This window comes from Myotis myotis, unplaced genomic scaffold, assembly GCF_014108235.1.
Source record: "Myotis myotis isolate mMyoMyo1 unplaced genomic scaffold, mMyoMyo1.p scaffold_m19_p_2, whole genome shotgun sequence".
In the NCBI taxonomy this organism is placed as follows: Eukaryota; Metazoa; Chordata; class Mammalia; order Chiroptera; family Vespertilionidae; genus Myotis; species Myotis myotis.
Genome location: NW_023416324.1, coordinates 34,677,701 through 34,702,014, shown reverse-complemented (window position 1 = coordinate 34,702,014; position 24,314 = coordinate 34,677,701). Strand labels below are relative to the sequence as shown.

Below are 24,314 nucleotides of genomic sequence, written 5' to 3'. Positions count from 1 at the left end.
CGCTGTTTGGTTGATTTGCATTTAGCCTTTTATTATGTAGGATTACTGTTACATTTGTTTTGTATCCTATTATTTCATTTGCTATACCTTTATATACATTTAATGTATACATGTATACTTATAATATTTATCTTTATGAAACTAGGTACTAGATTTTAGCTGATATTTTGTTTCACTTTGTCAGTTTTAAGTGCCTATCATATATCAGGCCCTCTTTAGGCAGTAACATTTTTTGTTCAACAAATGTTTCTTAAATGTTCCCTAAGTACCAAGCAATGTCTTAGGTGCTTGTGAAAGAAAAGAAAAGCCTTGCCCTTTGAGCTGACATTCTAAAGGCCCACATAGGAACAGTAAGAAAAAAAGTCAAGTGATGATAAATGGTGTGAAAAATGTTAAAGCAGGGTAAAAGAGGATAGAGATTGACTGGGGTGCTATCTTAGATACTATGGTTAGAAAAGGCATTTCTGAAAAGTGGGTATTTCAGCAAAGATTTGAAAGAGATGGAGCAGCCATGCAAATACTCATCTGGGGCAAGAGCTGAGGGAATAGCAATCACGTAGGCCCTGTTTGGAATGTTCAAGAAACAACAATAAAGTTATTTGGTCAGAACAACAACAACAAAATGAATAGAGTGGGGTGGGAAAGGAGGTTGTATAGGTAGTGGGGGAACATTATATGGAGCCTTAGGGCTGCAACAACACTGGGTGGCTTAAACAACAGAACCTTGTTTTTCTTCATTTCTGGAATCCAAGTCCACCTAGAAGTCCAAGGTCAAGGTGTTAGGTTTGGTTTCTTCTGAGGTCTCTCTCTTTGGCTTGCAGATGGCCACCTTTATGCTATGTCCTAACATGGCCTTTCATGTGTGTGTGGACATGTCCAATATCTATGGATCCAAATTTCTTCTTATAAAAACAACAGTCAGATTAGATTAGGGCCACTATAATGGCCTCATTGTAACTTAATAATCTCTGTAAAGGCCCTGTTTCTAAATGCAGTCACATTCTGAGGTATTAGAGGTTAGGATTTTCGCAAAAGACTTTCGGGGAAACAGTTTAGCCTCTCACATTCTTGATCTGCTTTATTCAGGCTGCTGAGGATAGATTTGAGGTATGTGTGTTGGGTGGGGTTGAGGAGTAAGCTGGAGTATTGAGGTTATTTAAATGTGATTTTTGATGTGGAAAGGAGAGAGATAAAGCCATGTATTCAGCCTTCTATCTTAATCAAGTCCTTCTTTTCTTTGTACCTTAATATTTTCACTTTCTGCTAGACAAACTTTTTTCTTATCAGCAAGGCTCAAATTAAGTGTGCCTTGTCTCACAGGCCTTCCCTGATTGCTTCCTTCTTTCTAATATTATGTGTTTACTTCTATCAATTTGTATTGTACTGGCTTAATTGTATTACATGGTACTAGACAGTGAGTACCTGATGGTGAGGAATGTGGTTTTATTCTTTTTTACCCTTAATGTAGCATGGTATCTAATACATTAAAAGCTGCTAAGCAGCCTGGCCAATGTGGTTCAGTGTTTGAGCATCAACGTATAAACCAGGATGTCACGGTTGGCTTCCAGGTCAGGGCACATGCAGTTGGGGGCTCAATCTCCAGTAGGGGCATGCAGGAAGCTGCCAATTGATGATTCTCACTCATCATTGATGTTTCTATCTCTCCCTCTCCCTTCTTCTCTGACATCAATAAAAAAATGTTTTTAAAAAGCTGCTAAGTAAATGCTTATTGAATAACACGTAAGAATGAGTATAAACAGAAGTTTTTAGTAGGCACCCGTCATCAAACTGGCATAGCAGTTTTACTAAAATAGGATAATCATCTCTCTGCTGTGGATTTAGTTTTCTTAGAGCTATATTGAATTTTTAGTCCATAAAAGCAGCTTTGGTGACTGGTATAAAATATCAAATACATTGTATCAAAGGGAACCAACAGAATTTAAATGTATGACATTTTGCTTTAATGTTTAAGCTTACATGACTGCTCCGTACATTGGGGGATATGTTTCTCTTAAGTCTTCTGGTCTGGTAGAATGTTTATTAAATACTTAAAAACTAAAAAAATAGTAAGGTGGTCTGAGTGGGGGCTTTAACTTCTAAGATTTGGTTTTTGAATAACTATTTTCATAGTTTAAAATTTAAAAATGTAAATGGTAATGTAAAATGTACACTGTATATAGGGGTGGGCAAAAGTAGGTTTATAGTCATTCATTTGGAAAATAATAATAAATAATAATACAATAATAAACTTGCATATTCACAACTATAAACCTACTTTTGCCCAACACTGTATATAAAATACAATGTAGTGTCTCTCATCCTTTCTTTCCAACTACTCAGAAACTGATAAGCTTTTTTGAGGTTCCCCTCCCAGAACAACCACTTTGATTAGTTTAATTTAAAATAGTATTGGTTTTCCTGTGTGTACTTGAATTTTTTACAAAATTTTTGCTAAGCTGATCACTTGTATTGTGTATTCTAATAAATTGCTGACTCAAATGTATTTTGTTTTGTTTTGTTTTAGATACATCAAATTACGAAATGGCTTGCAGGCACTTTTGATTTCAGACCTAAGTAATACAGAAGGTAAAACAGGAGACGCAACAGATGATGAAGACGAAGAGGAAGAAGATGACGAAGAAGATGATGACGACGATGATGATGACGATGACGACGACGACGACGATGATGATGATGATGAAGATTCTGGAGCTGAAATAGAAGACGATGATGAAGAGGGTTTTGATGATGAAAATGAGTTTGATGATGTTGATGAACATGATAACAATGATCTTGATGCTGAAGTTAATGAATTGGAAGAATTAGAAGAGAGGGCAGAAGCTAGAAAGAAAGCCACTGAAAAACAGGTGATTCATGTCTATTATATCTTTTTCTAATTTGAAAATTCTTTGGGATAAGTTCTAAACTTATGTTTTATTTCTTAATGGCAAAAATGAAATCTGTATCTTTTGATCTTCAGTAAAGGTCTATTTTGCATAAAGGTTACATTTATAAACATTTTGCTCTGATTATAAATGTGAAAAATGTTTATTATAGAAACATGGAGAATAAAGACAGACAAAATAACCCTGGCCAGTGTGGCTCAGTTGATTCCAGTCAGGGCACATACCCAGGTTGCTGTTCGAACCATACCTAGGTTTCAGTTCAGTCCCTGGTCAGTTGGGCTATGTGGGAGGCAACTGATGGATGGTTCTCTCTCACACTGATGTTTCTCTCTCTCTCTCTCCCCCCCTCTCTCTAAAAAAATAAAATAAAATAAACAAAAATTAATAAAAATATTTAAAAAATAACCATAACTCTCAGAGGTAATCACTGGTAATATTTCATTATATCTGTATTTATGCATATTATATATTTCCAAACAAATGCTGAGAGGTGAGGATCTGCATAATTTTTAGCCTTGGAAAGAGGAATAAGAAAGAGTATTATCCTTGGAGAGAATGGAAAAAGAAAAAGAACAGGGATAGTATAGAATCCTCTCCTGGGACTATAGTTCTAAGTAAGAGTTCTCATGTGGGTAATTGAACATGATTTCTCTCCTTTTATGAGAAAGCACCGAAAATCTGGATAACTTACAAGTAAATTGGGAGAATTGAAATAGAAGTGAGGAGTGGATCTTAGTGTGATATATAACAATCAATGAATAAAGAGGATTAATAGGGAGAATTTCCATCTTTGGATATCTTTTGAAAAATGCCTCCTTTTTGCAGTTGGAAGTACCTATATTAGTGGGTCATATTTTCTATGCATTAAAGTGGAATTGGTTAAATGTTTGTTAAATAAAGCTAGTCTTTTGAATATTGATAGTACATTTAACATATATAGTCCACATACAAATGAATTAAAGTTCAGATTACTAAGACTAAAATCTAGATGTCAGATGTATTAGATTGTAAAGTAATCAGTCCTCAAAGATGTGAAGGCGTGAGATGCAAGTAATAGATAGGTTTTAAATAAATCCTTTGATAGTCACTCTTCTGTAAAAATTATTTTTTAAAGAAGATTGTGCCAGTTCTTTCACTAAGTTGTGAAGGGATTGAATCTTATTTGCTCCTTGCTATTCATATTATGAGTGATGGCTGTTTTGGTATGGCATGATAGGTCAAATGGTTTTAGCTTGGAAAACCAAAATACTGGGGTTGGGGGAGAAATGCATATATATGCCACTTGATAGTCTATACCAGTGATGGCGAACCTATGACACGCGTGCCAGAGGTGACATGCGAACTCATTTTTTTGGTTGATTTTTCTTTGTTAAATGGCATTTAAATATATAAAATAAATATCAAAAATATAAATCTTTGTTTTACTCTGGTTGCAAATATCAAAAAATTTCCATATGTGACATGGCACCAGAGTTAAGTTAGGGTTTTTCAAAATGCTGACACGCCGAGTTCAAAAGGTTCGTCATCACTGGTCTATACTAAGGTCTTTATAAATAAATTGGGAATTAATAAGTTCACTTTAAAATAGATCTCATAATTCTACATAGAATATTAACAGAAAGGAGGAATACTGACAGAGTGGAAAGAGTACTGACAATCAGGAAATCTGAGTTCTAATTCTGACTCTGTCCGTATGTTACTGAATGATCTTAGGCCTTTTCATTTTCTTATTTTTTACTCATTTCTAAAACAGGATTAGATTACATATTTTTTGAGGTTCATTTTAGCTCTAAGACTGATTGTGTTATAACTTCATAACTGAACATTCCCTATCTATAAATTTCTTCCTATATTTATTAGTGGCTTTTCTCATGCTTTGGACTTTTTTATATCTTCTATCAATCGATAAGCAAAACTCAGGCTAAATTTTAAAAGTTGTCTTGACAGTCAATTTTACTGTCAAGACATAGTAAAATACCTTAGATTTATACAACAATGGTGAATCCCTTTGACAGATGAAGATATGTATGCAGTATTTTTGGTATTCCTTTTTATTTTGCTTCTGTTGATCAAATTCAAAATGCTTAATTCTTCTAGAAGCAGCAAGGTCAGATTCTAATGATCCTTTAAAAAATGGTTTAGATACTGCCTTTCTTTTCTGAGAACTCAGTATGGTACATTCCTTCATAAAATATTGATAGTTAATTTTTTGGGTGATATTAGAAAAGAATTGAGGAACCTAATGTAGTTTGAAGAGGAGATCAAATTGTTTTGATTCAGATATAGTGGGTACATTAGTGAAAAGAAAGATCCCATGATTGTAATAATGGAAAATGGTTTATATTCATTGAATGAGTAAGTGTCTGCAAAAGGGAGATACAGTAGTTTAGATAAGAGTAGGCTTAAGAATAGCATAGAATTCTGCAATGGTTTTATGATTTAATTTTTAATTGAAAAATGTGAACCTTGTTTAAGGTGAATATGAGAATTAATATTGGAAGTGAGAAGAAAAAACTTTTGAGGTGTTGGGAGAATATTTACCTATTCAAGAAGTTAACTACTGCCCTGACCGATGTGGCTCAGTGGATTGAGCATCAGCCTGCAGACTCAAGGGTCCCAGGTTCGATTCCAGTCAAGGGCATGTACCTTGGTTGCGGGCACATTCCCAGTAGGGAGTGTGCAGAAGGCAGCTGATCGATGTTTCTCTCTCATCGATGTTTCTGACTCTCTATTCCTCTCCCTTCCTCTCTGTAAAAAATCAATAAAATATATTAAAAAAAAAAAAAAAGAAAAAAAAAAAGAAGTTAACTACTTTTCTGGGTCATTGTTTTTGTCCCCTTATATTTTCCTCCGAAAAGGAAATTGTTTTTGATTTTTGAGATCAAGGCTTGAGAAAGTAACAAGATTGAAATTTAAATATATTATGTACTGAATTATGGTTTGTTCAGGGCTTTCTTTAGTGTATTCTTAAGTATGAATTTCTGAAGTATGAATTTCTTGGGAAGTTAATTCTCAAGTATGAATTTCTTTTCTAGCAATCGCAGAGCCCGTTTTTGCTGTGGTCAAAGCTGACTGCTAGATTGTGGTTTAAGTCACCTTATACAAAAATGTCTTCAACCCTGCTGGTCGAGACAAGAAATCTTGATGGGGTAGTTGGAGCTGAAAGCAGGTTAGGCATTTATTAAACATCACAGAACAGATTAAACTGTGGCTTGAAAAAGGGGCTATTTCTCTGTTTTAACTGAGTTTATGTGCCTAACTCTTTAAAATATTAAACAGTATCAAGTGAGGCATTTTGGTTCTTCTGAAAACATACTTTTCATTTTCTGACACGTGGTTTGACTTTATATCAGCTACATACTATTTTTTAAAAGCTCTCTTTTTAAGAGGGTAACCATTTTCCAAACAATTTGGGCCTTCAAATGTTTAGCCCTTTAAAATTGACATTTGTAAAATTTGGGAAAGTTAATAATTCAACTTCCTATCCTCAAGGATTTAAAAAGGAGTGTTTTTCTTTCCTTTTTTGTGTGTCTTTTAACTTAACAATGACATATGGTATACCCTAGTCATTTTTAAAATGTGTACCTCTTGACCATCTATTTTGTTAAAAACTCTGGTTTTCCCAAGCTATGGAAAATTACTATCAGTTGATATGTAATGTATTTTATATAACTTCAATAAGTAGTGAACAACTGGTGCCTGTACAACCAGATGGACACCAGCTCTCAGGAACCTATTTAAAAGTCTCACTTTGCTATACTGCTTCTGTCTCCAAGTCCCTTATTTGAATCTGGATAGGAATGAAGAGGGAGAGAGAGATAGAAACATTGATAAGAGAGAATCATTGATCTGTTACCTCCTGCACACTAGGAATGGAGCCTACAACCTCAGCATGGGTCCTGTTGGGGAATCAAACTGTGACCTCCTGGCTCATAGGTCAACACTCACCTACTAAGTCATGCAATAAACTTGTTCCTTTCTCTCTCCTTTACAAAAAAAAAGTGAACTAAAAACCTCTTTAAAATTCAGTTCTGTAGTATTTTAATAGCTAAAGATTTTCTTTTTAACCATTTACTTCTCGTCTTGTTAGATGTTTTCCTAACATGTTACTTTATGCCCTGTTTTAATAAAAACAAAAAATTTTACTCTGGCCAGTTTCTCAGTGGTTAGAGCACTGCCCATGCACTGAAGGGTCATGGGTTCAATATCCCGTCAAGAGTACATACCTGGATTGCAGGTTCAATCCCTGGCCACAGTCGATATGTCTCTCTCACATTGATGTTTCTCTCTCTCCCTTCTTCTGTCCTTCCCTTTCTCTCTTTTTCTTCTGCTCCCCCCACCCTTTCACACTCTAAAAATCAGTGGAAAAAATATCCTTGAGTGAAGATTAACAAAGAAATAAAAATAAAAACAAAGAAAAGTTCTGAGTAACATTGAGAAGTTACTGACCACAAAGCCCTTTAATTGCTTAGAGATCTTCGAGGTAATCTAAGGTATATTATTGTGTAGATTTCCGAAATCTAATAAATCAGGAAACAAACTTCACTCAGAATTCTGAAATGCTGACACAAAGTATTATTTTGGTTGGCTAGCCAGTCCCTCTTTGCTTTTTTTCTGTTTCTGCTTTTCCCCTTAGGTCTGCACCTGTTCAGCATTTGGCAGGGTGGCAAGAGGAGGAGCAGCAGGGTGAAACTGACACAGTTCTGGTGAGTTTCACTTTGCTGCTCCTCCTGATTATCAGGGAAAGAATTTTGTTACTTTCTATTGGAATACATCCATCTCCAAGTGGATCCTTAAGATGAGATCACAAAATTATTCTTTTAGTATTGACTCACTATTTGTATGTGCTCTGCTTACTCCAGTCTGCAGCGGCTCTTTGTGTTGGAGTTGGGAGTTTTGCTGATCCGGATGACCTGCCTGGGCTGGCACATTTTTTGGAGCACAGTAAGATCTTTGTAAAATATTATTCCTGGTGTTTTCCCCCTTTAAATTTGTATGAATTGATTTCAAAGATAACTAACTGGCTTGATAGAAGTATATGTTTAACAAGAGAAAAGTCTAAGAAAAAAATCTTTATGAATATCACAGGTGAAGACTTAATTTTAATCTCCTTTAGTGTATTTGTTTTGAGGATTAGAATGAAACAACTTAGAAAACTATTTGAAAATGTAGGTTTTAGCTCAGCTGGTGTGGGTGAGAAGTTGAGTGTCAACCAGGAGGTCACGGTTTAATTCTTGGTCAGGGGACATGCCTGTATTTTGGCTTGAGCCCCAGTATGGGGGGAGGGGGGATGCGGGAGGTAGTCGATCAGTGATTCTTTTTCATCATTGAGGTTTTTAATTTTAGTTTGTTTGTTTTTTTAATATATTTCATTGATTTTTTACAGAGAGGAAGGGAGAGGGATAGAGAGTTAGAAATATCAATGAGAGAGAAACATCGATCAGCTGCCTCCTGCACATTCCCTACTGGGTATGTGCCCACAACCAAGGTACATGCCCTTGACTGGAATCGAACCTAGGACCCTTGAGTCTGCAGGCCGATGCTCTATCCACCGAGCCAAACCAGTCAGGGCATCATTGGTGTTTTTATCTCTCTCTCCCACTCTCTGAAATCAATAAAAACATTTTTAAAAAATTTATTATTATTCAGGTCTGGTAAGGCCAAAAGATCATCAGATAGTTGCCAGTCTCTAGGAATTTAGGCTAGAACCATGGGAGGGGTAATCTCTTCCTGGGTTAGGCAGGCCCCAAGATGTCATAGCATCAGAAATACAGAAAATAAATTTGAAAAAGAAAAAGAAAAATTAATATCTAAAGTAAAAAGGCACGATTACTATAAAACAAAATAGGAAATAGTTTAATCTCATTAAAACCTATATAAATGCTTTACAGTTATACTTAAATTTATATTTTTCCTGAATTACTCATTTCATATTTTATATCCTGGTTTTCTAAGCTATTTGAAGGTAAACTTCTCACCTTATGAATTTTTATTGTAACAATCTGCATAAATGCTTATGTTTAAATTTTAACATTATCACAAATCATATTTCTTTAAAAATAAAATGTTTAGTTTTTGAGTGTAAAAGTAATATATGAGCATTATAGAAAATTATAAAAAACAAGTATAATGAAGAAACTATTATCCAGACATAACTATTGTTAATGTGTTGATATTATTTCTTCCAATATTTTTTCTTTATATGAGAAATTTCCTTGATAATACAAACATTATCTATATCTTTGTTTTTGTGTGACTTTGTGTTCTTTTCACTTAGTGGTATTCATGGGTAGTTTGAAATATCCAGATGAGAATGGGTTTGATGCTTTCCTGAAGAAACATGGGGGTAGTGATAATGCTTCAACTGATTGTGAACGGACAGTCTTTCAGTTTGATGTCCAGAGGAAATACTTCAAGGAAGCCCTGGATAGGTAACTAACTCAAAATGTATTTTTATTTTAATTATATAATGACACCTTACAAATTGAAATATTGGGCATTGTTCCATGGTATTTCTTTTTAAGCAGTACTCTAATTCTGTAGCATTGTAACAATACTTCATTTGGAGAAAAGAACATCTTTTCTCCCTTATTCTATAATACTTAGTCTTTTTATTAAAGATTAAACTGAAGCCCTTAAATACCTTTGGAGTTTTTTAAAACTCAAATACACACACACACACACACACACACACACACACACACTAGAGGCCTGGTGCACGAAATTTGTGCACTTGTAGGGGTCCCTCAGTCCGGGAGCCTTCAGGGGATGTCTGACTTCCAGCTTAGGCCTGCTCCCTGTGGTGAGCGGGCCTAAGCCAGCAGTTGGACAACCTTAGCACTGCTGCAGAGATAGGAGAGGCTCCTGTCACTGCCGCTGCGCTCACCAGCCATGAGCCCAGCTCAGGGCTTCTGGCTGAGTGGTGCTCCCCCTGTGGGAGTGCACTGACCACCAGGGGGCAGCTCCTGTGTTGAGCGTCTGCACTCTGGTGGTCAGTGCATGTCATAGCAATCAGTCATTCCGCTATTCGGTTGATTTGCATATTAGCTTTTTATTATATAGGATATATTTTATTGATTTTATAGAGGAAGGGAGGGAGAGAGAGAGAGAGAGAGAGAGAAACATCAATGATGAGAGAGAATCATTGATTGGCTGCCTCCTACACGTCCCACATTGGGGATCGAGCCCTCACCCGGGCATGTGCCCTGACCGGCAATCAAACTGTGACCTCCTGGTTTGTAGGTGGACATTCATCCACTGAGCCACACCGGCTAGGCAATATTAGTTTTTCTAATTTATTAGAAAATATGGAAAATAGAAACACAAAAGAGATAAGATTGCTCCTATTAACATGATTAATGTTTAGTATATAAGCATCTATATTTTTTACTCTGTTGGATCATATTATTATGTCCTTTTATGTTTTTAAACAAGATAAATCATTTTTACAAATCATATAATTTATAAAACAATTATACATGATTGTGTATCATTTACATTGTGTAGAAATACCATAATCTACTTAACCAGTTATATATTATCGGACAGTTGAGTTGTTTCCAGTTTTCTAGTATTGTAATGAATATCCTAATCTTTGTGCACATGCTTGATTGTTTCTTTTAACTAAGTTAAGAAGTGAAATTTTGAAGTATATTTGCACGTATATTTAAGGCTTTTTCTTGTAAAATCTTTAATATTCACTGCAAAATTGCTTTTGAGAAAGTTTATATCAGTGCATTAGTAGAGTTTTGATATCACAAAGTTGCAGACGTAAGTCTACACTAGAATAAAAGAGTCATTTTATAAAAAATTCTAGATAAATGTAAGATTGAAATATAAAAAAAGAAATCTTGAATTTGACCAGTATAATGTAAGTCTCTTAAAGGTAGAAATATGTCTATTTTTTGTTGAGATATCTCCAGCATCAACAATTTGGTATATACTAAGATATTTGTTGAATTCATTATGTATTTATTTGTAGAAAAACATAAAATCAAAACACAAATGACCAGAAAAACTCAAAACGTGACAAAGGTCCAGTTTTCTGAAAGGAATTGTCTTGTGCCATAAGAGATTAACATGACCTTGAGAAATCTTTTGGGTAAATTTCAATAAGTTGAAAGTATATGCCATTATTCTCAGTGGAATAAATATTTATGTGTTTCTGAACCCCCAAATTAACAACTTTTTTTTGTTAAAACAATGTCAAAATCCCATTAAAATTGACAATTAAAAAAAATTGACACAATTACTTTGATATTTATAATAAGATAGAACATGGTGGTTTTTCTTCACTAATCTATAATTTGGCAGTCTACCTGTGTTTTTATAATATTTTATAGCTGTTTTTATTCATATACTTAAGGATATATGCACAGCACATACATTGGGTAGTCTGTTTATGTAATTAAACATTTAACTTCAAAAAAACCCCAAAAGAATAGAGACCAAAAGAAACCAAGGAAGGCAGTGCAAATGATGCTCAAGATTATCTAATCCAATAAAAGACAAACATGCAAATTAACCGTACCTTCGCCATGCCTAAGCCACACCCACCAGCTAATCAGAGCGACTATATGCAAATTAACGCAACCAAGATGGCACCGGCAGCCACGGAGCTGGAGCGAGCAGGAGGCTTGGTCGCTCCAGTGATGGAGAAAGCCAAGCTTCCCGGCCGCCTCTGAGCTCCACTGAAGGCAATAAAGTTTTAATTATAGAAGGTTAATAAATCCCAGAATTAAAAGAAAAAAAGGAGAGGCTGGGAGCTTCCGTCGCTGGGGGGCTTGGTCAGCCTGAATACGACCCTCAGCCCCTCAGCCAGACTGGCCAGGCACCCCAGTGGGGACCCCCCTCCCTAAAGAGGGTGTGGCCAGCCTGAAAACAGCCATCAATCCCTCACCCAGGCCTGCCAAACCTCCATGGGGTGAGGGTCCCCACTGGGGGGGGGCTTGACCAGCCTGCAAACAGCCATAAGACCCTCACCCAGACTGGCCAAACCTCCATGGGGTGAGGGTTGCCACTGTGGGGGGCTTGACCAGCCTGCAAACAGCCATCAGTCCCTCACCCAGGCTGGCCAGGCACCCCAGTAGGAATCCCACCTTGAAGGGGGTGTGACCAGCCTGCAAACAGCCATCAGCCCCTCACCCAAGCTAGCCAGGCACCCCAGCGGGACCCCCACCCTGATCCGGGACACCCTTCAGGGCAAACCAGCCGGTCCCCACCCGTGCACCAGGCCTCTATCCTATATAATAAAAGGGTAATATCCAAACTGACCCTAACAGCAGAAAGACTAGGAATGACTGGCCACTATGGCACACACTGACCACCAGGAGGCAGACGCTCAATGCAGGAGCTGCCCCTTGGTTGTCAGTACTCTCCCAAAGGGGGAGCTCTGCTCAGCCACAAGCCAGGCTGATGGCTGCCAGCACAGCGGTGGTGGTGGGAGCCTCTCCCACCTCAGCAGCACTAAGCATGTCTGACTGCAGCTTAGGCCTGCTCCCCGCTGGCAAGTGGACATCCCCCAAGGGCTGCCGGGCTGCCAGAGGGATGTCTGATTGCCATCTTAGGCCCAATCCCCCGGGGAGCGGGCCTAAGCCAGCAGGTGGTCATCCCCTGAGGGGTCCCAGACTGTGAGAGGGCACAGGCCAGGCTGAGGGACTCTTCCCTCCTCCCCGAGTGCACAAATTTTTGTGCACCGGGCCTCTAGTTTTTCTATAAACTTAGAAAATCAGGAATACTCTGAGAGTGACTACATGTTTGCATAAAGTTTTCAGTTCTCCTGGTTCACAAAATCTTAAGCAGTGGACAAGTTGAATTCTGAAGTTGAAATCTTAAGCAATAGGACCAAATACAAAGAAGGAAAAAACCTACTTCACTGGGAAAAAGAATAGACAAAAGTTATGTTGAATAAATTGTGACTACCTCAGAGATGATGAAACAGCATAAAGTCTATTTAAAGAACTTGTTTCATTTCTTCTTAAAGAGGTTCTATACATTTTTTAAAAAAATCTAAGAACTGCTTCAGGAAATCAGAAGATATTTACACCTTTAGTTCTACTTAAAATTAAAAAGAACCTACCAGAATTAAGAAGAATGCTACTGGATTAATAGGAGAAATTAATAAGAATATCAAATCATGATCATGCCACAATGGTAGACAGTGATAGAGCATTAAGTATTTGATATACTATAATAAACATGGTAATAGTATACCTCTACAGTTAAGGAATCAAAAGTCTTTGGATCATTTGTAAATGACTCATATAGATAGTGTCAGTATTTTTGAATAGGTCAGTAAAACCTAGTTTCCTCCCGCAAATCTCATTGTTTATCAGTCTCTTGGGACATTTAAGGAAAAAGTTGAGGAAAAGACTGAATTTTTACCCTAGTAAGTAAATGAGAATCGAAACAACTTTTGCCCTGATGGATTTTCTAATTTCAATAAATTTGAACTCTATAAGTATTTCAGGGTGAGGGCCAGAAACATCAAAGCCCAGGGCATCTACAAAGTGCAATATCTAAAGGAGAACCCCCCTTATAATAAGGTGGGACTCAACATTTCAAGATACAATCTCATTGTAAACAGAAAAAAAATTTGACAAAACCATTACTCTTTCACAATAAAAAACACTTAATAAACTAGGAATAAAAGGAAATTTTCTCCACCCGATAAAGAGTATCTGTAAATAACCCACAACTAACATCATACATAATGGTGAAATATCGAAAGCTTTCCCCCACAGATTAGGACCCACATGTCAGCTATTACCACTTCTGGTCAACATTGAAGTGGAGGTTTGAGCTAGGGCAGTTAGGCAAGAAAATGAAATAAAAGGTATGCAGTTTGGAAAAGAAGTAAAACTATCTTTATTAGCAAGTAACATAATCTTATTAAAATGATTCTCATTATTTGTGAAGAATTTATCTACTCACTAAAATTTATTTGTAACTACAAAATCAATATGATGATTTTGCAGTCATTCATGGACATGTGAAAATTTTTATAAATTGTGAAAAGTTGAGTTGCTGACACACATTCTCAGCTGAAGTTGAACAAGGCAACACCCTGCTTTTTTGTTTCAGCTTTCATGTAGAGGTGACCAGAGGATGGAGACCCTAGGGGACAGTATACTAGAATTAAAAGGAGCTCTGCCTCTGGAGCCAGTTGGATGGAGTTTGATGTCAGTTTTTCTCAGTTAATGTACAGATTATGGTTGATATTATAACCATAAACTCCGAAGTTTTATTTAGTTTTATTTTTTAAATGTTTTTATTGATTTTAGAGAGAGAGGTGGGGGGGAGAGAGAGAGAAACATCAATTGGCTATCTCCTATTTGTACCCTACTGGGGATCAAGCCTGCAACCCAGGCATGCACCCTGACTGGGAATTGAACCGACAGCCTCTTGGTGCATGGGATGACACTTGACCAACTGAGCCACACCAGCCAGGGCATATTTTATTTTACTTTTTAATTTAATTTTCTTTTTAAATTTAAAAGTTTTACTTTAGAGAGAGAGGTGGGGAGAGAGAGAGAGAAACATTGAGATTTATTTTTAAATAGACAAGCTAATTCTAAAACTTATAAGTGTGGTGATTGCCAGGGGGAGGAAAATGAGGAGAAGTGGAAGAGACCTATAGGGGGATAATTAATTAAAAAATAAAATAAAGTGAAAGAAAAAGTAATACAGGGGGCTAAGTATAGCCAAGATACTTTTGAATTGGAAAAATAACAAGGTATCAGGAATTGACCTACTAGATAATAAGATTTATTTTGTAATTAGGACATTGTGTAAGCAAAGAGATGATGGAATAGAGTAGAGATCCTGGCAAATAGACCAATGTATATGTGGACACTTGATTATTAATAGGGACAGTATGGAGCAGTGGGAAAGGGCTTTTTAAAGAAATGATGCCAAAACAGTTGGGCTTTTATAATGGCAGAAACAAAATTGACTCCCCACCTCACAACATATACAAAAAAATCAAGTTTAGGCGGATTATAGACCAAAAAAGTGAAGAGTACAGCTAAAAGTTTTAGAGATAAGTCTGAATTTAGCTTAAGTAAGAATTATCACATAAAATACAAGAAGCATATAACATGAAGGCAAATGATTGTGCATTATGTTTATTAAAAGGTACCATAAAGAGTATGAAAAACAACAACTAGAAAGTGGAAGAATATGTTTACAATACATTACATTTAGAATAACTGTCCTTGATTTTTAATTATTAGATTATATATATAATTATATGTAACATACTTACCATATGTAAATGGGTAATTATATATATTATAATTATTTCTAGAGTCAATAAGAAAAAGTACCACCTCATAGAAAAAAAGCATTAAATAGGCATTTTACTAAAGAAGAAATTAAAATCATTAATAAATATATGAAATGGTATTCACCCTCATTAGGTATCAGGAAAATATAAATGAAAACCATCATGAGATTTAACTATCTACTTATGTAAAAACCATGGGTGGTGTTCATAACATATGGACTAACAGCAACTGAGCAGAAGGAAGCCAGTCCTACTGGGGTTGTCTTGGCAATGGCTGCGCCCTCCCCCAAGCTGTTTCCCAGAGCTGTTTCCTGTAAGGGCGGAGTTTGAGGCAGGAACCCACACTGGGAGCATGGAGGCAGATCTTTCTAAAGCAGTGATGGCGAACCTATGACACGCTTGTCAGAGGTGACATGCGAACTCATTTTTTTGGTTGATTTTTCTTTGTTAAATGGCATTTAAATATATAAAATAAATATCAAAAATATAAATCTTTGTTTTACTATGGTTGCAAATTTCAAAGAATTTCTATATGTGACACGGCACCAGAGTTAAGTTAGGGTTTTTCAAAATGCTGACACGCCGAGCTCAAAAGGTTCGCCATCACTGTAATCTAAAGTATGCTGCGCCAGCACGGGGTGAACCTGAGTGGGGCCGCTGAAAGGCTTAGAAAAGACAGACAAGAGAATGAAAGCCGGGTTTCGCTGCTTCTTTGAGAGACAGAGACCACACCCACAGCCATGCCTTTATTTTATAGCAGATGCTACGAAGCAAAGTAAGGGCGTGACCAAGATGTTTACAAACATTCTGCCGGGTTTCAGTCCTACTCAACTACATGCACCTGAACTCGTATCAAGGCCACATCACTCAGGCACGTGGGGCCACGTGTTCTGACCATAGGTTCAGGCTCACAGCTACAGCTGTTGGCTATAATTGTGCTGGGAGGGCCCTGCCCTCCAAGCTGGGACTTGCACGTGGCAATGAGAGGACTGTGCCCTCTCATCAATCAGTCCAAGGCTTGAACCTGTCTAAAACACTGTACTAGCTCCCCACAATAAAGTTTTAATTCTGTTTCTTTGTTACTAATGTTGTGGTCCCACCCCATAACAAAGAAACAAAGGAAAATTTCCCCATCGAATTTCTGAATAGTATTACTCCTTCGGGAATGCCGTGTCATAAATTAAAATTGAAAGTGGGTGCAATCATCATGCTATTGAGAAATCTCAATAGTAAATGGGGTCTTTGTTATGGTACCAGATTTATTATCAAAAGATTACGACCTAACATTATCAAAGCTGAAGTATTAACAGGATCTGCAGAGGGAGAGGCTGTTCTGATTCCAAGTATTAATTTGTCTCCATCTGACACTGGCCTCCCATTTAAATTGATTCGACGACGGTTTCCCGTGATGCCAGCATTTGTGATGACTATTAATAAATCACAAAGACAAACTCTAGACAGAGTAGTCATGTTCCTACCTGAACCCGTTTTTGCACATGGTCAGTTATATGTTGCTTTCTCTCGAGCTTGAAGAGCATGTGATGTTACAGTTAAAGTTCTAAACTTCATCACAAGGGAAATTAGTCAAGCACTCTGAAAGTATTTTTACTCTTAATGTGGTGTACAGGGAGATATTAGAATAAGTTTAATCACTTTATCAGTCATTGTTTTCATCACTGTTGTTTTTATATCATGTTTTTGTTGTTTTCATCGTTTTTATATCATGCCTGTTATATCCTTTTGTTACTGTTTATTAATAAATTTATATATTATTTTCATATACATTTTACTAATTTCCTTTCATCTCTCACACTTCTATTATAGAGAAAGGGCAAATAGCAATATTAAAATATCTCTGCTAATTAATTCCCTTTTAAAAAAATATATATTTTATTGATTTTTTTACAAAGAGGAAGGGAGAGGGATAGAGAGTTAGAAACATTGATGAGAGAGAAACATCGATCAGCTGCCTCCAGCACACTCCCCACTGGGGATGTGCCCGCAACCAAGGTACATGCCCTTGACCAGAATCGAACCTGGGACCCGTCAGTCCGCAGGCCGATGCTCTATCCACTGACCCAAACCGGTTAGGGCAATTAATTCCCTTTTAATGTGCACGAATTTTGTGCACCGGGTTACTAGTCTTACATATTGCTGAACATTTTAAAGTCTGACAATACCAAATGAGGGTGAGGTTGGGAAATTGGAGGAATTGGAACTGCTGATGCAAGTGTAAATTAGTATAATCACTTTGAAAAAGTTTGATTTTATCTAGTGATATTGAACATGCATATGTTATTACCTAGGATTTCCTTTCCTACAAATATATATGTATATATAAACAAACTTGTGCACATTTATAAGAATATTAATGTTTATGACAGCATTGTTTTTAATAGTAAATATGGGATATGCCCAATTGTCCATCAGCAGTAGAATGGATGAATAAACTCATGTAGTGGCATATTCTACTGTGTTGCAAATAAATGAAACAGCCACATATACCATCATGGATGAATATTAAAAACATATGTTGAGTTAAATAAATTAGACACAAAGAATACATAGTTTATTTCTATATAAGGTTCAAAAACCTGTATTTTCTAGTATACATATTCTCAGGGGACATGATAGTGTTCTCTTTGATGGCAAGTACTGGTTCTTGGGGGGGTGCAAAATGTTTGATAGGATAATGGTTTGTGGCCTCCAAAAGCTTAATCTTACATAAAATTTTTACTTGCTATTTCTCCTTGAGTGTTCTTTAAGTATATCATAAACACCATTGACACTGATGTTGAGTTTGTGGAAGATATACAAAGTGTATGCAAGGTCAGGGCTACAAAATTGGTGGATAGATGATGGGAGTACTTTCAAATGATTGTTTGATCTCAGAGACATCCACTATAGGTCGATTGCACATATGTGCCAGTTGGTTGCCATTGTGGATGTTGTTTAATTTTGATCCTTCGTGCATTTGGGTGTGACTTTGGGTTTTAGAATTAAATAAGAATAATCTGTTTTATTATTTAATTCATCAAAAGTTATTTAACCCATCAATTATACCATATACTGAAAAGGAAAAAATGTTGACAGTATCTTAATGAATATCTAGTAGCTAGTTAAAAGTTTCTTCTCTAAGTGAGCTTCAAAACCCAATTATCTACACAAATATTCATAACAGAATTATTCATGACAAAAAAGTACAAACAACTAAATGTCCCTCAACTAATGTATGGACAAACAAGATGTGGTATACATCCATATAGTGAATACTATTTAGTGATGAAATTAAAGAACTACTGATACAAGCTATGACAGGTAAACTTTGAAAACATTGTTAAATTTAAAAAGCCATTTATGCCTCGCTGGTTTGTTTGGCTCAGTGCATAGAGTGTTGGCCTGCGGACTGAAGGGTTCCAGGTTCGATTCTGGTCAAGGGCACATTCCCGGGTTGCGGGCTCAATCCCTAGTGGGGGAGTGTGCAGGAGGCAGCCAATCAATGATTCTCTCTCATCATTGATGTTTCTATCTCTCTCTCCCTCTCCCTTCCTCTCTGAAATCAATAAAAATATATTTTTTAAAAAGCCACTTATGAAAGACCACAATTGTGTGATTCCACTTATGCGAAATGTCCAGAACAGGCAAATCCACAGACACAGAAAATAAATTAATGGCTGCCTAGATGGGGAGGGCTAGTATCCAATTTCTTTGTGGGATATTGAAATAGCAAAAATTAATTTATAGTGATAGTTGCACAACTCTGTGAATATACTGAAAAATATGTGTACTAAATTTTACAGTATGTGAAGTAGACCTCAATAAAGTTGTAGAAAAGTTTCTTCTCAGATAAGCAAAAGTTAAAAGTATACTAAATATTATAGAAAAGTTTTATGTATTTTGCTATTGATGGAAAAATTAATTTAAAAATTGATTCCATTGCTATTATATAAATGCTAGTTTGCATATATAATCTGATACATCACAATTTATATAAGTAAATTACATTAAATAGCAATTACAATTATAACATTAAGTGAAATACTAATAGCCTTTATTTTTTTTTAACTTAAAATTTTTATTTAATTATTTGTAACCATGCATTGAATAAAAAGTGGGCTTTATACACTTTTTATGTATAAAACCGCAGATACACATCCTATCTAATAAAGAGACTATGCTAACTGACCCTCACGCCGTCGCAAAGATGGCGGTGCCCACAGCCAATAAGGCAGGAATATGCTAATTGACTGCCCTGCCCTCAAAGATGGCAGCGCCCACAACCAATAAGGAGGGAATATGCTAATTACTGCCCTGCCCTCAAAGATGGCGGCACCCACAGTCACTGAAGGCGGTGCCCAGTCCCCTCAGCCCCACTGGGGCTGCAGGTGCAGTGCAAGGTCGGGGCCACGCCCAGGCGGGCCCCGCTGCTCCACATGCCTGCCTCCAGAAACCCTAGTCCCCTCAGTCCCCCAGCTGCTCAGGGACGGCCTGAGGTGCAGACAAGTCTCAGATGGTGGCTGCCCAGCTGATGCTTGAGGTGCAAGCAAGACTCGGATGGCAGCTGCCCAGGTGCCCAGGGTCAGCCCGAGGTGCAGGCAAGCCTTGGGTGGTGGCTGCCCAGCCGCCCAGGGCTGCCCGAGGCTCAGGTAACCAGGGCTGGCCAAGGCTTGCACTGCCGGCAGTGGCAGCAGCAGAAGTATGATGGGGGCGTTGCCCTCCCCTCATCGCTGGGTCAACTCCTGCCCCTGAGGACTCCCAGACCGTGAGAGGGGGCAGGCCGGGCTGAGGGATCCCCCTCCCCTATCCAGTGCATGAATTTTCATGCACAGAGCCTCTAGTACAGTATATAAACAGATCATATATCTGTGATATTAAAATTTCATGGAGTGATTAGGAGAAAATTTCTACAAAGCCTCCCTCAGGTTGAAAATGAAAAAACAAAAAGTCAAGAAACAACTGGTCTAAAATACATAAAGGTGGCAAAACTATAAAGGAAAGCAGAGAAATGATTACCTTAACATTTGGAATATTAACTCTTAAGGATAGGATTGGTGTTGGATGCTTCTAGAGTTTTGATAGTGGTCTATTTCTTGACCTGGGGTGGTGAACTCAGTTATGCATTAGTCTGTATGTTTATGTTTTATAAACTTCTCTGCATGGTGTTAAATTTCATGATTAAAAAAAGTAGTTTCTGGACTTTAAATATAGAAATGCAGAATATTGTTCAGATTTCTCACACACATGATTATGAACTAATCTCCAACTTAGTAAAATTTCTTAAAAAACTGAGATGTTGACTGATGAAATGCTTTTACTGAACAAAAACAGAAATGCCATTTTTTTTGTGTTTTTTTCAGGTGGGCCCAGTTCTTCATCCATCCACTAATGATCAGAGATGCGATTGACCGTGAAGTTGAAGCTGTTGACAGTGGTGAGAGAAGTGCTTTATGTCTTACCACTTTTTCCTTTATAGAACCAGTTTTTTATTTAGCACATTTATCATTCTTTATCACTACTCTATTTTATTTTTATATAATAAGGGTTAAATTGAAAAAGATGTGTCGCCGAAACCGGTTTGGCTCAGTGGATAGAGCGTCGGCCTGCGGACTGAAAGGTCCCAGGTTCGATTCCGGTCAAGGGCATGTACCTGGGTTGCGGGCATATTCCCAGTAGGGGATGTGCGGGAGGCAGCTGATCGATGTTTCTCTCTCATCGATGTTTCTAACTCTCTATCTCTCTCCCTTCCTCTCTGTAAAAAATCAATAAAATATATTTAAAAAAAAAAAAAAAAAAAAAAAAGAAAAAGATGTGTCATATTTATTCCTGAAGCCGTTAAATGTATAATTCAGTATGGATTTGAAATAAAAGAATGGTAGATTTTTATTTTTTTCAGGCTTTTAAAAAATAAATGTTTTTATTGATTTCAGAGAGAGGAAGGGAGAGGGAGAGAGAGATAGAAACACCAACTATGGGAGAGAATTATAACTGGCTGCCTCCCTCTCGGCCCCTATGGGGATTGAGCCTGCAACCCCGGCATGCGCCCTGACTGGGAATCGAATTGTGATCTCCTGTTTCATAGTAGGGGCGCTCAACCACTGAGCCACGCTGCCCAGGCTTTTTTATTAACACTTTCATCAGTAAAATCTTGGATATAGCATCTTGGAGTTTTAACCTTCACATCGTTAATTACCTAGTTTTATTTGAAAATAAGGGAAAACCTCTAGAAAGGTGAACTGACTACCCAACGTTATAAATATGTTAAGACATTGTTTGCAGGTAGTTTTTATCGTGCGCTAACAGGTGGCGTGGGCCATTTTTGCAGTTGAATAGATTGATTACCGTTATACCTGGAAGTACATACATAATTCACCATTGTATGTGTTAGAGACCCAAATTTTGTCCTTTGGAATTCGTATATCTGCATGTTAGCATCCCTTTAGAGCAATAAAAAAGTATAAAAATAAACATATTTATACATTACCCGCATTCTACCGCTACTCTATAAAAAACATATTAAGCTGAAACCGGTTTGGCTCAGTGGATAGAGCGTCGGCCTGCGGACTGAAAGGTCCCAGGTTCGATTCCGGTCAAGGGCATGTACCTGGGTTGCGGGCATATCCCCAGTAGGAGATGTGCAGGAGGCAGCTGATTGATGTTTCTCTCTCATCGATGTTTCTAACTCTCTATCTCTCTCCCTTCCTCTCTGTAAAAAATCAATAAAAAAAAAAAAGTATTAATACGTGCCCCGCGCTCCACTACCAGTCAACGTAAAACGTATAAATACGTTTCCTGCATACAATGTGTTAAGTCATAGAGCCTAGCCTAGATTATTGCTTTCTCAACTTCAGTTTTATAGCACATGATTAATTTTTGTTACTTCCTTACTTTCAGTTCTTTAAGCTTGAGTTTCCAGGTAATAAAGTAGATACAGAATTTCATTTAATTAAAAGTGTTTCTTTAAAACTGACAGAATATCAGCTTGCAAGACCTTCTGATGCAAACAGAAAGGAAATGTTGTTTGGAAGCCTTGCTAGACCTGGACATCCTATGGGGAAATTTTTTTGGGGTAAGATACTTTATCTTGTTTCATATTTTCTAGTTAAGGAAGATTGAGAATATGAAAAGTTGATAAAGAATGGAAAATTATAAAAGTAGGGTAGCTAGGTAACTTTTACATTTTCAAATATAAAGTAGTATTGCCTATATTAGGCTCTCTAACATTGAATATATGAAGAATAGCACCTAACATTTGTGAATGCTTTGTTGGTGTTAGATACTCTGCTGACACCACATAAATTATCTCATTTGATCATCCAAAACAGTGTTTTGAGCTGGTTACTATTGTCATCTCTAAAGATAAAGAAACACACTAAGAGGAGACAATTTGCTTAAATCACACAGTAATTGGATTTGAACCTCTGTGTGTATGTATGTGTATATATATATATATATATATATATGTGTGTGTGTGTGTATATATATATATATATATATATCTATCTCCACACTAATAAAAGACAAGCATGCAAATGGACCGTACCTTTGCTATGCCTTAAGCCCCGCCCACCAGCCAATCAGACCGACTATATGCAAATTAACCCAACCAAGATGGAAGCCAGCACCCATGGAGCTGGAGCGAGGCTTGGTTGCCCAGTGATGGAGGAAGCCAAGCTTCCTGCCTGCCGCGGCCAGCTCTGAGCTCCACTCAAGGCAACAAAGTTTCAATTATAGAAGATAAATAAACCCCAGATACCTGCTTTCAGCTGGCCGTGGCCATGGAGCTGCAGCGAGCAGGAGGCTTGGGTTGCCCCTGGTGATGGAGGAAGCCAAGCTTCCCGCCCCGCCCAGCTCTGAGCTCCACTCAAGGCTACAAAGTTTCAATTATAGAAGGTAAATAAATCCCAGATGAAAAAAGAAAAAGAAAAAAAGAGAGGCTGGGAGCTTCCATCGCCGGGGGGCTTGGCCAGCCTGAAAACGGCCCTCAACCCCTCACCCAGGCTGGCCAAACCTCCATGGGGTGAGGGTCCCCACTGGGGGGGGGGGGAGGGGGGCTTGACCAACCTGCAAACAGCCATCAGCCCCTCACCCAAGCTGGCCAGGCACCCCAGTGGGGACTCCCACCCTTAAGGGGATGTGACCAGCCTACAAACAGCCATCAGCCCCTCACCTAGGCTGGCCAAGCACCCCAGTGGAACCCCCATCCTGATCTGGGACACCCTTCAGGGCAAACCAGCTGGTCCCCACTCGTGCACCAGGCCTCTATCCTATATAATAAAAGGGTAATATCCAAACTGACCCTAACAGCAGAAAGACTAGGAATGACTGGTCACTATGACACACACTGACCACCAGGGGGCAGACGCTCAATGCAGGAGATGTCCCCTGGTAGTCAGTGCACTCCCACAGGGGGAGTTCTGCTCAGCCACAAGCCAGGCTGATGGCTGCCAGCACAGCGGTGGTGGCAAGAGCCTCTCTCACCTCCTCAGCAGCACTAAGGATGTCCGACTGCAGCTTAGGCCTGCTCCCTGCTGGTAAGTGGACATCCCCCGAGGGCTGCCGGGCTGCCAGAGGGATGTCTGACTGCCAGCTTGGGCCCGATTCCCCACGGAGTGGGCCTAAGCCAGCAGGTGGACATCCTCTGAGGGGATCCAGACTGCAAGAGGGCACAGGCCAGGCTAAGGGACCCCCCTGAGTGCACAAATTTTTGTGCACTGGGCCTCTAGTGTGTGTGTGTGTGTTTGTGTGTAAAAGGCTAATATGCTAAGTGTCCAATCATCTGACCAGTTGCTATGATGCACACTGACCACCAGGGGGCAGACAGCACAGGAGCTGCACCCTGGAATCAGAGAGGAGGGAGCCTGATTCCTTGCAGGGCCGTGTGATTCCACCTTCGGCCGTGGGTTATGTTGTTGCTGGCGCACTGTTGGACCAAATCTGGTTTACTGCGCACTTGTGTTTGTGTTCCACACCCTGTATAACAGCAACTTAGCAGAGTGCTCTCTCGCACTCCGGAACCCCTTGGGGAATGTTGGAGAGCTGGTTTTGGTCCTATCCCCACAGGCCAGGCTGAGGGACCCCACCTGCCGAAGGGACCCCCTTAACTCTGCTGTGGTGCTGCCCCA

At 38.3% G+C, this 24,314-nt stretch overlaps 1 protein-coding gene across 3 annotated transcripts in view; it reads left to right on the top strand.

Annotated features, from left to right (window-relative positions):
- NRDC (nardilysin convertase) overlaps positions 1 to 24,314 on the top strand; it is a 76,663-nt gene that overhangs the window by 13,914 nt on the left and 38,435 nt on the right. For 2 of the 3 annotated variants that reach the window (XR_004973881.1, XM_036348002.1), the window contains exons 2-8: positions 2,525 to 2,867; positions 5,942 to 6,075; positions 7,543 to 7,612; positions 7,769 to 7,850; positions 9,184 to 9,337; positions 20,550 to 20,623; positions 22,163 to 22,258. Coding sequence is in view for 2 of the 3 variants with exons in the window: in XM_036348002.1 (XP_036203895.1) it covers positions 2,525 to 2,867; positions 5,942 to 6,075; positions 7,543 to 7,612; positions 7,769 to 7,850; positions 9,184 to 9,337; positions 20,550 to 20,623; positions 22,163 to 22,258 (953 nt within the window). In the remaining variant the exon portion in view is untranslated. The remainder of the gene's footprint in view (positions 1 to 2,524; positions 2,868 to 5,941; positions 6,076 to 7,542; positions 7,613 to 7,768; positions 7,851 to 9,183; positions 9,338 to 20,549; positions 20,624 to 22,162; positions 22,259 to 24,314) is intronic. The other variant, XM_036348003.1, reaches the window with a different exon arrangement.